At 35.5% G+C, this 17478-nt stretch overlaps 1 protein-coding gene across 2 annotated transcripts in view; it reads right to left on the bottom strand.

Annotated features, from left to right (window-relative positions):
• Positions 1-1465: 1465 nt before the first annotated feature.
• The window catches only part of LOC138705131 (facilitated trehalose transporter Tret1-like), a 59151-nt gene continuing 43138 nt past the window's right edge, over positions 1466-17478 (bottom strand). The window contains exons 1-2 of one of the 2 annotated variants that reach the window (XM_069833782.1): positions 15823-15983; positions 1466-3168 (exon numbers count right to left, since the gene is read on the bottom strand). In XM_069833782.1, coding sequence (XP_069689883.1) covers positions 1805-3168; positions 15823-15913 — 1455 coding nt within the window. In that variant the 5' untranslated portion in view covers positions 15914-15983 and the 3' untranslated portion in view covers positions 1466-1804. Of the gene's footprint in view, positions 3169-15822; positions 15984-17478 lie in introns of those variants that run through there. The other variant, XM_069833783.1, reaches the window with a different exon arrangement.

Raw genomic sequence — 17478 nt, 5'->3', positions numbered from 1 at the left:
ATCCGTTCTTAAATTTCTTTCTACGCTCATATATACCTCTAATGTTTTTATTCTTACTATTGATTTCTATCTCATTCAGTTTTTCCTTCAAGTAATCTCTCCTTTTATTCCTAAGTGTACGACCGTCTTTTATTGAAATAATTATCTCTCTTCGCCTAGACTGGATCCTGTAAGAATTTCAATTTTGCCTGTTTCCTTCTTTCTACTACCATGGAACAATCTTCATCCATCAATAATTGTTTATCAATTTAGACGCTCTTAAACAAACAAATACAATAAATATATGCTGCAGTCCACACCTGTGGAGTAACGGTTAGCGCGACTGGCCGCGAAACCAGGTGACCCGGATTCGGATCCCGGTCGGGACAAGTTATCTAGTTGAGGTTTTTCCGGGGTTTTACCTCAACCCAATATGAGCAAATTCTGGGTAGATGTCGGTGCTGGATCCTGGACTCACTTCACCGGCATTATCGCCCTCACCTCATTGAGATGCTAAATAACCTAAGATGTTGAAACAGCGTTGTAAAATAACCTTCTAAAAATTATATAGGCCTATGCTACTGAGATGACGTTACTTCAACCGTAGACTTGTTATAACATCGAAGAATTGAAGATATCCGCCAGAATTGAAAATTACGAGCATATGAGATTTTTTTTTGCCTAATAGAAAACCATAGATTCCATTATTGTTTTTAACAGATACTATGGACAGAATTACATTTACTTTCATTCCAAAATTATAGCTGTAATCGAACAGAAATATGAAATGTAGTTAAACCAAGGAAGCGCTAGAGGAATCAAATGGAATACTTTTCAATTGTTTGTACCTAGAGCAAGCCAGTAAGCTATGCTGCAAAATCGATGATGATGATGATGATGATGTTGATTGTTACTATTTATTACTACTACTACTACTACTACTACTACTACTACTACTACTACTACTACTACTACTACTATTATTATTTTCGCATAATCACGAGTACCTTATAAAAAGTCTGTTTTATCGTTGTAAACCATTTCGCTGTGAAGTGAAGAGTGTCTGTGAAATGATACTAGAAAATCCATGAGAAACTTTAGATTTGTCATCCAGAAATACAATTCCATCACCCAGATCCGAACCGGCGTCCACAGTAATCATCGTCAGGGCTTTCCCATCTGAATTATATAGGCGAACGAGCCCATCTGAGTTAAAACCTTAAGTGTTCTATTTATTGATATTTGTCATAATTGTTGTTGTTGATGTTGTTGTTGTTGTCTAGCCTACTGTCCGAAGACAGGTCTGAACCTCACATGTGATATCAAGCAGGCACCACGAACGAGCCCATCTGAGTTAAAACCTCAAGTGTTCTATTTATTGATATTTGTCATAATTGTTGTTGTTGATGTTGTTGTTGTTGTTGTTGTTGTTGTCTAGCCTACTGTCCGAAGACAGGTCTGAACCTCACATGTGATATCAAGCAGGCACCACTTATAAGGCAACTAGGCCAGGAGATAATGGGGTAGGGTGGCCAGTTCCTTTCCCCTTTTGTCATAACTATGAGAGATATTTCACGAGAAAAATTAGTTCACATTTTGTCATGTTTACAGTATGCAAATACTTATTTGTTCTAATTTAATTAAATTTCACAACATATCAAAATATGATACCATAAAATACGGAATTATTAAATATAAATAATATTATTAAATATTGGTATAAATTAATAATTTACCATACATCGTAAAATATTAATTGTTTTAACATTTCCACAAACACACAAAAATTCTTAGATGTCACTAATACCTTTCAGTAACTTTTAAATCAGCTTGCCGTCTTTTCTACACATTCCTCATCACTTTTAACATCCTCACCATTAAGTTCACATAAAATCGATCCCAGACTTCTGTTCTTTGTTTCTGGTACCTTAAAAAATGTAAACACCGCACATACTATACACACAAATGCAAACAACCAATAGCATCCCTGCAAACCCAGTAAGTCAATAATATTAACATAAAATTTAGTAGAAATAAAAGCCGTTAGCCATACTGTTATAGTTGTCACTGTGGTAGCAATTCCTCTTGCTTCTGGACTGAACATTTCTGACATTACAACATAGCCCACAGTTCCTAATCCTACAGACAAGAGGAACACGAACAGACCCACAAATAATATTGGAAGGAAACCCACAGATATCAGGTCGTAATTTTGTTGTTGAAGGAAAAAATAAATGCCTAGTCCTGCCAAACAAATGGACATTATTGTCTGTGTTACAATTATCAAGAGTCTTCTTCCAGCAATGTCTAATAAGAATAAAGATGACAAAGAACCAATCATTTGTACAATTGCAAGAATTATTGTTGCGGTATTTGGTTCAACAGAGCCACCCGTCAATTCAAAAATACTGACGGCATAGTTTAGAACAGGGTAAATTCCAGACAGTTGAATGGAAGCTCCAAGAACAATACATATTACTAGAGCACTCCTTGTACCTCGGGATGAAAGTAAACTTCTGATAGAAGTGTTTACACTTTCACTTTTCTTTACAACTGCTGTCAACTTCCTCATCTCCAACTCAGCGGCTTGCACGTCTCCTCCACGTAACCATAACAGCGATTCCATGGCCTCCTGCGATCTTCCATTTTTCATCAAATATAACGGCGATTCAGGAATCCAGTAATAAGTAAATGCGAAAACTATTGGTATAATTGCGCAGATTGTAGCCATGTCTTTGATGGATATTAGTGGTCCAACTGCGTACATGATGATGAATGCTATGTTTCCTAATGTTGAGCGAAATGTCCCAAGAGCGCCTCTGATGCTATCTTCAGCAATTTCACCCACATACATGGGGCAGAATACGATGACACCACCGCAACAGAACCCCAAGGAGAATCTTGAGATGTAGAAGAGATACAGAGACTCTGATAACACAATGAACAACCAGCTGACGATGAATGGTATGACGACAGAGTATCCTGCGATCTTTCTTCCATATTTCTGAGACACGTAGCTGAAGATCGGAGAAGACACGAGGGCTCCTAAAAATGATAGTGACCCCAGCCAGGCTTCTTCTTCCTCCGAAATTATTCTTCCATCAAGAAGTGGTTTTCCGGACTTGAGGAGTGGCAGTGATGGAGTTGGCCAAGCCATCGCCATTCCATAAACTATTGATGACAAGTTTGCTGGAACAAAGAAAGAAGGCATGAGAGATTATAGTTACATTAATTTTATTTCCCATACAGGAGCAACTTGCCAAAAATTGAGGAAGACCAGGTCTGAGGTTAATCTAACTCAGTACAAACAATTGCGTAAAATAGTGACCCAAGAAATAAATCTGAAACTACAACACATTCATTGCCTTTTTGGACCATCTTCAAATCTATCAGCATTATGGAGATATTCGAGGACAATGGATATAGGGAGACAGAAGGATCAGGTAAATAATGTATCTGTTTCACTGGTCACTCTTAATGAATGAACATTATACAACGTTACACTGACACTCAATTAACCCCAAGGGAAAAAAGGCAATGCATAAATTAGTGGCAAGCGCAGTCAAAGGAGCGTGATATTTGTCCTTACAACAGATTTAAACATAAGAAAAATTGTAAAACGTATAATTACTAAACGCTGAAGGAATTGATTTTGTCAGTGCTGTCCTACTGCATAGAATCATAGATGTAATATTGCCAATTTTGCCACGCATTTTAACGTCTTTGTTATGATCTCTACAATAATAATGTATTACATCCGACTTCGGAAGAAGACTTATGTACGTTCCCTTCTTAAAACTAATACGCCTTTAACCCCAAATCATTGTCTAACTATAAATCCTACCTACCATGTCAAAAGCATTGAAAGGTATTGTTAGCAAACAATTGACGAACCCCTTGAACGAACACAACTTACTTGATGAGTATCACACAAACTTCAGAACTGGAAAAGCACGAAATGTAGTGTTGCTTAAAGGAAGATATGGAGAGCATCCGACAATCAAAAGTTAACCATTTCGATAATCCTTAACTTCAGAAAAAGTTTGACTCAGTTGACATAGATCTGCAACTATGCGAGTTCCCAACCCTTAACTTATCACAAAATCCAGTTTCATGCTCTATTTCCTACCTTCACGTACGCCGACAATGTGCGCGAATTTGCCATCGTTTTTCTTCCTGGCATATTGTGAGTGCAAGTGTACCATAGGGTTTGGTTCTTGGATCTATACTTTTTGCTATCTATATAAACGACATATCGCAATGCATTAAACACTGCACACATCCTATTTGCTGATGGCTTACTCACACACACACACACACACATACATACACACACACACACACACACACACACACACACACATATATATATATATATATATATATATATATATATATATATATATATATATATATATATATATAGAGTCAATCAAAACCTCTGCGACAAACTCTGAGAGGTGATAGATCTAACAACAAGGAACCCTTTTTGTTAAACAACTTGTGTCTTTTGACGCGTCGTTTCGAAGTTACCGTTGAAAATGTTTTTTTGCGCGGGCGTATGTCAATGTATGCGAATTTGTGCACCCCTGTTTATTTGTTGAGATGTTTGTAAGAAACGAGGAGGGTTGTTGTTGTTGTTTGTTTACGTGTAATGTTCAATACCTTTTCCTTTCAGTTCAGTCTAATCATCAATTGAGAATGGATGTCCACACTTTTCCCGAGTTAGCCTACATGGTAATGTGTTATGAGGAGGCTCGCGGAAACGGAAGAAGAGCTCTCCATATGTACCAACAGCAGTTTCAAAACAAAAATCACCCTCATCACACAATGTTTGCTCGACTTTATCAGCGCCTTCGAGACGATGGGTCTCTTCGTTCTCAGCACAGTGGTGGAAGACCGCGTAGACATCCATTCTCAATTGATGATTACACTGAACTGAAAGGATAAGATATTGAACATTAAACGTAAAGAAACAACAACAAACCTTCTCGTTTCTTACACACATCTCAACAAACAAACAGGGGTGCACACATTCGCATACATTGACGTACGCCTGCGCAAAAATATTTTCAACGGTAACTTCGAAACGACGCGTCAGAAGACATAGATTGTTTAACAAAAAGGATTTCTTATTGTTAGATATATCACCCCTCAGAGTTTTTCGCAGAGGTGTTGAATCACCCTGTGTGTGTATATATATATATATATATATATACAGGATCAGGGTGATTCGGGAGAATTTACCGCCACTTACGGACCTTATTTCTCAAGACATGTTGAGCAAAAAATGTCACATAAACAAATATCCTATTCTCAATATTTACAAAAATACTAATTTGAATGTGTTTGTAAAATACGTTTTATCTTCAGGTTGAAGATGAAAGAATATTACAAATAGAGAATGAACCATTCAGAAGTATCATTTCTTTAATTGGAAAGTTTCTAAAGCTAAAAATATGCTGTGAACTCCTTAGTTTCTTCGTACAAACATCTTTTTTTTTTACTAGAAAATTACATTATTCTTACGCACTTATCGGAACAATTATTACAAACCACACCCTTCCACCGACTTGATTGTGTGTAGTTCAATTTTGCATCCTAATATACAGTCTTAGAAAGTTTACAACACATTTTCAAAAATGTCGCCGTCCGCTTCGATACACTTGGACGCACGTTTGTGAACCGCACTCGTCGCTCTACGAACAACTGTACAGACCGATTATTTAGTCCTGACAGCTCAGCGACGCGAAAGAGGGGAAGTAATAGGAGTAGTGGGGAGAGTTCCGGAGTAGAGATAAGGACGAGAGGTCGGTAAAGGAATGCAGTACAGCTGTACTGGAAACACAACGCTATACTACATGTGTGACAGCCGATCGCTCTGACTGCAGGCGACAGAATATCCTGAACATCCTTTGGCGTAACATAATGGACTCGCTTGACCCAGGCGCACATTATCGGCGACTGTCAAGACTAAATAATCGTACATACGACTCTCTTTGATTTCCGCAGAGGCATGCCTGGTACACGCAAGTAGCTCCTCACGTGTTTGTGAATGTTTGATAAACAAGATCCTTCATCCATCCTACGTATACGCTCACCGAATTCTCCTGGATACTAAAGAAAGATAAGATCGACTTTTTTCATCGGTGCGGTTAAGATGGAAAGTGATAGTGCAGACGATTAGTAAAACTAGAGATTTAATTTAAATTTTCGCCAAAAAGAAAGAGAATGAAAAGTGTTTGGGTTTTTAAATAGTTAATTACATTTTCAACATGCAACTTTGATTAAAAGTATAATAAATAAAGCGCATAAATGAATAATATCTTTTTTTTTTTTTTTTTTTTTTTTTTTTAAGATGAAAGAGTCCCCCAGTACTCGACATCGAGGTAGCGGAATTCTTACCTTCCATATCTTTTTGTAGAAAATTATCGAAATTATATTTCTGCAATTTGAATTAGCTGCGAAACGATATTAATTAAACAGTCCATTCTCAGGCAAAGATGATCAAGTTAAACATTTCTGAATTTAGTACATGATGATACGAAAAAGCGTTTCAACATCATCGAGTTCTGTTTCAATTCAGTGCATGCGCGTAAGATAATCCATGGTTCGTACATAACTAATACAAGAACAGCTTATTGGAACGAACATCTCAAAATTCGCAACCAAAGGCAACAATCTGACTCATTGTTCATTGAATACGAACCTCGTCAGTGAAACAGCTGCGACACGACATTGTCACGTGCTCGTGCTATCTCTTGGCTACTCGCTGGCTAAGTTCACGCGTTTTTCACAGCAATGCGTTCCAATAACTAAACGTATCTATGTAAATATTTAGAATAGGACATTTGTTTATATGACATTTTTTGCTCAAAAGTCTTCAGAAATAATCTTTGTAAGTGGCGGTAAATCCTCATGAATCGCACTAAAAGCACTAAAAGACGCAGTAAATTAAGTTAAAAATTACCTAAAAGTAATTATTTCGTGGACGAAAGTATTTAGACTAAAGCTGAACTCAAAGAAAACACAGACGTTTATAATTTATAATAGGACGTCAACGACTGTAAAGTAAAGTGAACACATGTAACATACCTTCTATTAATATAAATGAAAAAGTTATCCCCTACAGTGATGCAGTATAAAATCTAGGAATATGCATAGAGGTCCATCCATATATATATATATATATATATATATATATATAAATAAGTATTTTTCACCATCACTCCACTCCCTTCATTACTGGATTAATTTATAGTCATAGTTTTATTGCGATCTTTTAAAATTCCTTTTTTATTGCCGGTATTTTATTACATTTCATTTGTTATATTTTTCTTTATGTTTTGCCTTATTTGTACTAATTAAGTTGTTTATGTTGTATTCTAATTTATAGATCTCTATTTTACTTGATATTTTTATTTTTTAATGTCTAAATTTTTTAATATTTTGTGATATGTTAGTATTTTTCTTTTCACTTTTCGTTTAATAACATTGCTTGTTTATTTTTCGACCTGATGGAGTGTAAGAGAAGGATCTATGAGCTTATCTCCACCTATATAAATAAATAAATTAATTAATAAGTAAAGAACCAAAGAAACAGACAAGAAGGAGGGACGCACGCACGAACGGACGAATGAACAAACGAACAAACCAACAAACAAACGAGTGTCGTTTTCTCCGCACCCGGTATATTGATATAATAGCGAATAATGTCATGGCATGAAATGAGTCTGCTGTTGCCAATATCCAGTATATTTTCACATTTCCCTGTATAGTTACGCTATTTTTAAGAACACCATCAAGATTCCGTCGTATTAGTCCGAATTCACACTTTCAATATTGCCATCTTCCTCCTGCCATGAAGACACACTTGAAGAGCAAGCATTTCTCTATTAACGATGAAGTCATGTACGTTGTAATTGCATGGATAGACGTCCAGGAACACTAAATTTTTACAATGGATTACAGACGCTACTGCACAGCTGAGAAAAGTATATTCAAGTGCAAGGAGACTACGTTGAACGCACATCAAATTTCAGTCCGCTAACACGTACTCTTCCCTGTCAGGCCAGAAACTTTCCACCCAATCCTCGCAGGCCTACATGGAATTTTGCTGAATTATTAGACATGCCCTTTTTCATATCAATTCATCTGGGAGTAATGCATAGGAAATAAGCCGGACAAAAGTCATTTTTCGAACTTCATATTAAAAGCACATAATTACCTCAGTAATAATCCTCAATAGTCATTCTACTAAGACCACGTGTTTTTCGAAGAATACTTCAAAGGTTCTGGTCAATACGTACGGGCAAAAGTGACACAATTCTTTCCTGATTAATTCTGTATTTTTATAAGTGATTTCTGAACATTGTATCTGACTTAACCATGCAAAGTAATATGCTAACTATATTTTTTGTGAATGTGTTGTGATCTTCTGTATTAGGAACAATTACAGTTTTCAGTATTTTTTGTTTCTAAGTACTGTTCAAGTTTTTATTCCTCGTATTTGGGGAAAAAATAAAATTGTTTTAGAGTTTTAAAAAAATGCGCAGAAGTGTACAACGTGAAACTTGCATATGTATATTGGTAGACATTTGTAAGTTTGCCACTGGAGGTTTCATCTGCAACACCCCGCAACACTGCGAATTATGACCTCTAAATCATATCTATGCGCCTGGTCCGTCAACAAGTGTCGCGTCATACGCACTTACAGAGAGTTATGTTTTATTACTTAAAGACTGAGGAGTGTTTTATTGGAAGTAAACAACAAAGGCCCTTAATTTTTTTCCATATCCAGAGGGCTTTCGTTTGCTTCAGGTCATTGTATAATCTGTGCATAATGTAGTGTGTAAAAACGAATTTACGTGTTAGCCTAGTTGCGAAGAAATTTACGAGAAAATTAAAGACTTTTGTGCAACATGAAGAATATGTTGTGCAATATATGAAGAACAAAATAATGTGAATTAAATTTGGACAGTCATAGCACAAAGTAACTATAAAGTATAATAAGAATGTGTTTTTTCTTCAATATTACCAGCGTTAGAACAAAATTAGTCATCGCAGCGAAACCACGTATCTTCGTAAAAATTCAGACTGATTATAACAAGAAATTTAGTTACCATTGACGGACATTTCTTCTACTTCTTCTTCTTATTCTTCTGAAAAGTGTTATCAATGATAGTAAGTATAGAAATTTTTCAAAATATCAATACTGTATGCCACCCACAGTAAATATAATTCTTGTTCATGGATCTGTAATTGTGCAGGCAACTCAGTTATTTTATCTATTGCAGAATTATTAAAAGATGTCATTAAGTCTAGAAACTAAGATGTGACGAAATTTTGAGAAAGTTTTATTCGAAGAATTTCAAAACTAGACGACAATTTATACCTCTTTAGCAGGTTAATGTTGACTTCTGACCCATTAATTTCCAGTTTTATTAAACTACCAAAGGAAAATAAGAATTAAATATATCTTTGGAAGTGCTTGGTCTTTTGGTAATATCCGAAGAAGAGAAGGGGCAAGAAGACGACGAATTTGAAACATCCGCTTGCGGGACGAGAGACAGACTGGAGATCTAAGTTCCTCTTGAAATTCTTTACTTTATCACGAAAGAATGTTTTGTCTTCCTTTATCTTTAAATCACTCTTGGTGTTTGAATTGAGGGGTAGTTATTTATTTCCAAATGTAATTAAAATTTGCAAACGTTAGATACATGTTATTAGTATCATAATAAGTGTATCAAATTTCAAGTTAATATGACCACTAGAAAAGGAGTTATTACTTTTGTCCGGGTTATAAGCGATTCGGACAACTGTGCGGCGTAGCTCTGTCGGCTAAGGCGCTTGCCTGCCTATCCGAAGTTGCATTCGGGCGCGGGTTTGATTGCCGCATTGGCTAATTACCTGGTTGGGTTTTTTCCGAAGTTTTCTCCAACCGTAAAGCAAATGTCAGGTAATCTATGGTGAATCCTCGGCCTCCTCTCACCAATACCATCTCGATATCACCAATCTCATCGACACTAAATAACCTCGTAGTTAAATAATCAAGTAAAAAAGAATGCATATGAAATATAATTTTAATTAATGCTTCTTTTTGAGGAAGAACAAAAATAACATTTTCAAAAAATCGCTTGTAACGATTTCTTCTTTGAATATGTTTCTTGTTACTGCATTTTTAAATCTCATTGATTGCGTGATTGCGTCTTAATGTTTGCGTTATCGCTTTGTTGATTTTAAATTACATTTTATTTTAATGAGACGATTATAAGCTTTAAATAATACTAAAATAATAACCTATTTTAAATTACTGATTCTGTATTATAATAAAATATATAATATTAGTGCATTAATTATGTTAATTTGTACTTCATATCTGAGCAACGTGAGCCTTCCCCTCTCGTAAGATATAGACTCGTTCAGTGCTTTCATTTGTTTTTGACGATACTCCATCGCATGATATGGATTTGTCCTATACTTTCATAGTTTTCTTGAGTACATGATTTCACTGTCTCCTACATACAGTCTAACAGTATTACTATTACGGATGTAGTGTAATCTTTTCACTGCATGGCGTCCTTGCTTCCTGTTAGACATAAAATATGATTTTTTCCAGCATGTAAAACTTCTGACACAATTCTGTAATTTAAAGATAAGTACCTATATCCTATCAGTATTACTTAGATACGTTATGAACCTAAAAAACTGTGGTCGTTATAGAAAAAAGCCTTAAACTTCTCTTTTAAATAATAATAATAATAATAATAATAATAATAATAATAATAATAATAATAATAATAATAATATTATTATTATTATTATTATTTAATTAAGCCTCCTACTCCAAATTTGTGACAAATACTGTATTTGTATCTATAGCTAATTTATACGAATTAATATATAATATTAACCTGACAATAATTCTTTACTTTTTCTTTAAAAAATGACAAGAGATTTTTAAATCCCACAGATTCCATAATTACATCTGTACTCTCCTCGTATGAGATTAAACTCATCCAGTGTTTCACTTTTTTACAATACTCGTCTATTACAGTGTGGACTCGTCATTAAATTGTTCAATACATAACGTCACTGCCTCCTGTTATATAATCCGACAGCAGTAGTATTGTGGATGTACTGTTTCTTGCAGTAGAATACGCAACATTCAACAGACGGCAACACGTGTACTCTCTGACACGTGCAGCATCTAGCTGAGACCATTCTATTACACAAAATATGACGTTTTTCCCGTTAGTAACTTCAAAAAAGATGTCACATTAAATTATGATGCTTTCCTGTAGTCGCAATTGTACGCCCACATATGTACCCACTTGTAGCCAAAAACCGAGATGATGATGATGATGATGATGATGATGATGATGATGATGATGATGATGATGATAAGAAGAAGAAGAAGAAGAAGAAGAAGAAGAATTCAGACACTGTAGGCCCACACCTATAAAGATCCATACGGGTTTGTTAATTTTGTTTTATTTAACGACGCTCGCAACTGCAGAGGTTATATCAGCGTCGCCTGGTGTGCCGGAATTTTGTCCCGCAGGAGTTCTTTTACATGCCAGTAAATCTACTGACATGAGCCTGTCGCATTTAAGCACACTTAAATGCCATCGACCTGGCCAGGGATCGAACCCGCAACCTTGGGCATAGAAGGCCAGCGCTATACCAACTTGCCAACCAGGTCGACCATACGGGTTTGTTCTTCGCTCCTTTGCGTATGCCAATACCCTGTGCAATGCCGTTTAGATAACACAGTCGATTAATATTCCTATAATATTAATTTATGTCGATTCACTTTCACAGCACTGTTGGTAACATGCCAGTAGTGTACTGACTTAGCAGTTTATAATGGAATTATAATATCGTCTAACTTTTTTATCAATTTTTCGTAGTATACAGGGTGATTCAGACCACCCGTAACAGTAATTTATTTCGGAAACTAGTGCATTAAAATTTTCGAGACAAAAATATTTATAACTAAAGTAGGCATGTGAACTTTCACTTGAGCTTGATTTCATCAATCAGCCTTAACAGGAAGTAGGGTCAGTGGCGTATTACTTTAAAATTTCAAATGGGAGTTGGGGTCAAATAGGGTATCATTTGATAGAGCTCTTCAAAACAAACAACTTTCATATGAAACGTGTTATCAATTCTTACTCTTTCAATGAGAAAAGGTACGAAAAGATGTCATTAATACTTAGAAATGTTACGACAAGAAAACGTAAACTAGATAAGTACATTTAATGTTGACAAAGTACATACTCACAATTACCTGGCTGAGTGTAGACCTGGTGGCCGGCAGCACCGTCGAGGGGTGAATACAAGTAAACTACCCCTTCCCCTTTGCTCGCTCAGCAGTGTTTTCTTTAGTCACCTTAATGCAGTATCTACGGCCAGGTCTACATGTACACTGCACTTAGCCAGGTAATAAGCTCAGGTGGGCTTGCCCAACAATGTACGATAAGAAGGAAGTGTTTTATTTTCTCTGTACCTATGTATATGCAGTACATTTTTCTAGTTTTGCAATTGCTTTTGTGACTAATAAAATAATTACCTAAAAGGTAAGAGTGATTACAAATACCTCCTATGTACTACAAACAGATGCGGTCTGTGGCATGGCCAGCACGATCTCCTGACTTGAATCTTTGGATTTCTATCTTTGGGGACGGTTAAAAAACATTGTCTATCAAGATCGTCCCACAACAAGGGTAACATGAAACAGCGAATCCGAGAGACCTTCCAGTCACTTGACCACGCCGAAGTGTTAGCAATCACTGATAGTGTTAGAAGAAGAGTACGGATGTGTGCTGCTCAGAACGGCAGACAGTTTGAACATTTGTAAAACGTAATGGCATTGTCCAATCTTTTAGTAACATCTGTCAACATTAATTGTCTTGTTTACATTTTCGTATTGTAACATTTCTCAATATTGATGGCGTTGCCTTTTTGTACGTTTTCTCATTGAAAGAGTAGGAATTTATAAAATCATTTCCTATGTAAGTTGTTTGTTTTGAATGGTACCCTATATTTGACCCCGACTCCAATTTTAAATTTTAAAGTAATACGCCACTGACCCTACTTCCTGTTAAGGCTATTGTTGAAATCAAGCTCAAGTAAAAGTTCACATGTGCTTTAGTTACAAGTATTTTTGTCTCGAAAATTTTGATGCACTAGTTTACGAAATAAATGACTCAAGAGCGGTCTGAATCACCCATTGTCTTTTCGTACATTTTCTCATTGAAAGAGGAGTTAATAAAAAACGTTTCCTATGAAAGTTGTTTGTTTTGAAGAGCTCTATCAAATGGTACCATATTTGACCACGACTCCCATTTGAAATTTTAAAGAAATACGCCACTGACACTACTTCCTGTTAAGGCTGATTGATGAAATCAAGCTAAGTGAAAGTTTACATGTGCTTTATTAATAAATATTTTTGTCTAAAAAATTTTAATGCACTAGTTTCCGAAATAAATTACTATAATGGGTGGTCTGAATCACTCTGTATATCAAAATAATGAGTTACAAGTAACTAGAGTATACGAATAGATACGTTTAGACGTCGGCCTCGGTAGCGTAGTCGGTATAGCGCTGGCCTTCTGTGCTCGAGGTTGCGGGTTCGATTCCGGCCCAGGTCGATGGCATTTAAGTGTGTTTAAATGCGACAGACTCATGTCAGGAGATTTATTGGCATGTAAAAGAACTCCTGCGGGACAAAATTCCGGCCCAACGGCGACGTTGATATAACCTGCAGTTGCGAGCGTCGTCAATGAAACCATAATTTAATCATTTATGTTTAGACAGCCATTCCTAAAAGTAGGCCTATGATATATTTTAACGTCAAGTAAGCGTATTGAAAATTGACTATATGGCCTGTACGACTGTAGCAATGGCAACCTATCAATAAAACCGTTTAAACAATGACTTTTAAAATTTCAAATTGACTGTCTTTTTTGGTTAAAGAACGTACACGAATTAAATTGATTCCTTCAACAACTGTTCAATTGATAGCCATAATTATTTACTACTGTTAACACATTTGTCAGATTTTGCGGCAAGTAAATTAGGATTTGAAACATCGTCTGAATAAGTGAGAAGTACCTTTGGAACATTCTCTATCTTGTACCATTCCTTAAACCTATTGCATTATAGGCTATAATTTATTATTTCCTTCATTGTGGCTTTGCTGGTAATAAACTAATTCGATTGTTGGTGTGTGGATAAGCTTCAGGGCTTCTACCGCGTTGTCTTGGTGTTGGTGGCTGACGTTTCGACCGCTGTGTTATGGTCACCTTCAGAGCAGTTGAGAAGATGACCACAACACAGCGGTCGAAACGTCAGCCACCAACACCAAGACAACGCGGTAGAAGCCCTGAAGCTTATCCACACACCATGTACACCAGCCGCGGAAGCCTACGCGAACACTTAATTCGATTTTTACTGTCCCTACAGCTTCTTTCATTCCTTCTGCTTCACTTTCAGCCATAATGTTTTCATAAATTTACTGTCAGATGGCATTCGGTGCCACACTTGTCATGTCGATCAATACTGTAAGCGACAGTTCATAAATTTTCCGCGAGCCCACAGATCCAGCAATTTTCAAGTGAAATATGAAAATAAATTATTTAATTAATTATCTAAATGTATTTATAAATACTGTAGACACACATGTTAAAAGCAATTTTATTTTGTTCGTAGATTTACTACACTTCACCTGAGCTATTATTTTGCAGACATCTCTACTGACAAATTAAAATTACACTTTTAACGCTTTTATCATACAGGGCTTTCATTTCAAAACTTTCCAGTCTAAATAACTAATTATTTAAATTGAATTCAATTTAAACAAAAATACGTAAATTTAGATATTGAGGGGGAAGTCTGAAACCAGGCTTAATTGTATTTTAGATTTCATCCCTACCCCCAGCCACACTCACTTTGAAATTTCAAATGGCACCTCTATATTTTTATACTTAAATATGAAAGAGATTGAATTCTTTATACAATTCATTAATTTGTTTTCGCAATAGAAAACGAAAGATGCAAAAACAAATTAATGAAGTGTATATAAAATGGAATTATATTTCATATTTAAGTATAAAAATAAAGGGGTGCAATTTGAAATTTCAAAATGGGGTGGCAGGGAGTAGGGGTGAAATCTAAAATGCAATTAAGCCTGGTTTCAGACTTCCCCATCAACATCTAAATTGACGTGTTTTTTGTTTAAATTGAATTCAATTTAAATAATTAGTTATTCAGACTGGGAAGTTTTGAAATGACAGCCGTGTATATAACTATTATGTCGCTTCGTGCAAACTGCATCTTTTTAACCCGTACGATTTATGAATGAAATCAGTTTATACGAGTAAATGAATATTTTATAAGATAGGACTTTTGCATGCAACATAACTTACAAAGGTTTCACATTTTATTGCACAAGTGGTGATTGACATTATAAATGCTTTTTAAATGATACTTTAAGAACATAAATGTCATTAGTAACATTAACTAAACGGATTATTGAGCAACGCGTAAAGCTTATTACAAGAAAATATACATGTTAATTTGCATTACATGTTGTTGTGTTATGACATTTAATGGCAGCATTATGGGAGTTCTATGGCTCGAATGATAATGACACGGTATCACCATTTAAGTTTACACATGATATCACATCACTAACTAACAAATATTCATTGCTTTAACCACAACATAAGATAGAAATAATGTGACATCGAAAGTGAATTATAATATTTACTAATAAAAATTATATTAAAATGATATGGCATATGGAAATTAATTTCTTTATGTAATATCTCGTCTTACCTACAGCTGCAGCAATAATCTGTCTCAATTTGATCTTCCATGTCTTTGTCCGTTTTTCTTGGTTGTTATTGAGTGCGGCGATGGTCTTCATGTTTCGGAGAAGGATGCGTAACTAAGCGATATTCAGATCCAAGCGATGCAGCTTATCTCGAGACATGAACTCCTAATGTAGTCATACAATGTCACTAATTGAACTTTGTATTTACAGTAATCCAACCCTTCGACTTGATACGAGCATATCACTAGACCGCGGATCTTGAGGTAAAAACCTATTTTTCTGTTGATAACTTGCAGCTTTGAAAGCATAAAAATGTTAGTTATATATAAATTCCTTTATCATGACGTCCGACTGCCTTTTCGGTTGGCAGTAGAGGTCCGGAATAATATATAATAATAATTTTCAATCATTACATCTGAGGCAAATAATAAAAACAATTGCAATGGAAATTAATAATGGCACTTAGGGATTAGATACTATATAAATAGTTATGTAATATTCATATTAAGTTTCTTGTAATATGTAAATATACTTTTTTAATATCTTCGCAAGGAACTCCGTGTCTTTGTAAGATATTTCTAGTGAATTTAAAAAAAAAAACCTCTTGCACCAAAAAACAAACCTTTCATCCCTTATGTAAAATTATTAATGTTATCACTATTAAGTAAGGAATACATGGAAGATACAGTGATTGCTCTTCTTCACCTAGAACCTGTGGCTATTGAGTGTTCTTCTCAAATCGGACTATTGGGTTGGAAATTATGACTTTCATCGTAGACTTTTTAATGGCCACTATATCCACTCGCCCATTACATCCATCCACAGAAATACAATGCACCTCTTCATATATTTCCAATTTCGCTCTCCTAAGGGAAAATGTAATAGTCGACCTTGCGATGGCGCCAGTTTCTTCAATGGTTCCGCTTTGAACAATAACCCAAGACATGTTCGAGTGTTTCAATTTCTTCACTACCTGTGAAGCGAAAACATTAGTGTTTGTAGTTGTTCCTGACGCGAATCTGACTACAGCAGTATTACAGAACAATTTAATTGTATTTGTCCATTCTCTTCAGAAAGTTCTTTGCTATTAAGACTGTGGATCATTGAAAATAACGAAACAAACCATTAAAAAATATAAATTTTGTTTTCAACTCTAAAAAAAAAATCATGTTCCAGTTTTCTAAAACTGCTTATTTTGCTCCTATGACAATTTAAAGCCCCTCAGGACGAATTTAAAGGGACCAGCGCGTGCGTGAAGCTGAAGTCCTTTAAACTCACATTCAGCTATCATTCTGGCAGACTTTATTCTTCATTACAATTAATTTTACTTTTCATTCAGTTCATATTTCGCGCTGTTGTGTAGGAGAAAAAGATGTGTGGAGACCTATATAGGAAGGAAGGATGTCGATAGAATGTGACATATACATGCTGTACTTTGATACTCGTTTTCTCGATTTTCCAATTTTCAATATTTGGTAACATTCAAAGTGCTTTAATGAATGCATTTTTTCTCCATTATCAGTGAAATTTTGCACAGATATCTACAAAAGTATATGAAGTAAACTGACACTTGTGTTTTCTTCTGCTATTGAAAGTATTTAAATCACCAAGTCGGTTAAGGCGCTTGCCTGCCGGTCTGAAGTTGTGCTCGGGCGCGG

The sequence above is a fragment of the Periplaneta americana genome, chromosome 8 (assembly GCF_040183065.1).
Source record: "Periplaneta americana isolate PAMFEO1 chromosome 8, P.americana_PAMFEO1_priV1, whole genome shotgun sequence".
Taxonomy (NCBI): domain Eukaryota; kingdom Metazoa; phylum Arthropoda; class Insecta; order Blattodea; family Blattidae; genus Periplaneta; species Periplaneta americana.
Note: the sequence above shows the minus strand (reverse complement) of the source record. Positions and strands in the feature narration are given on the sequence as shown.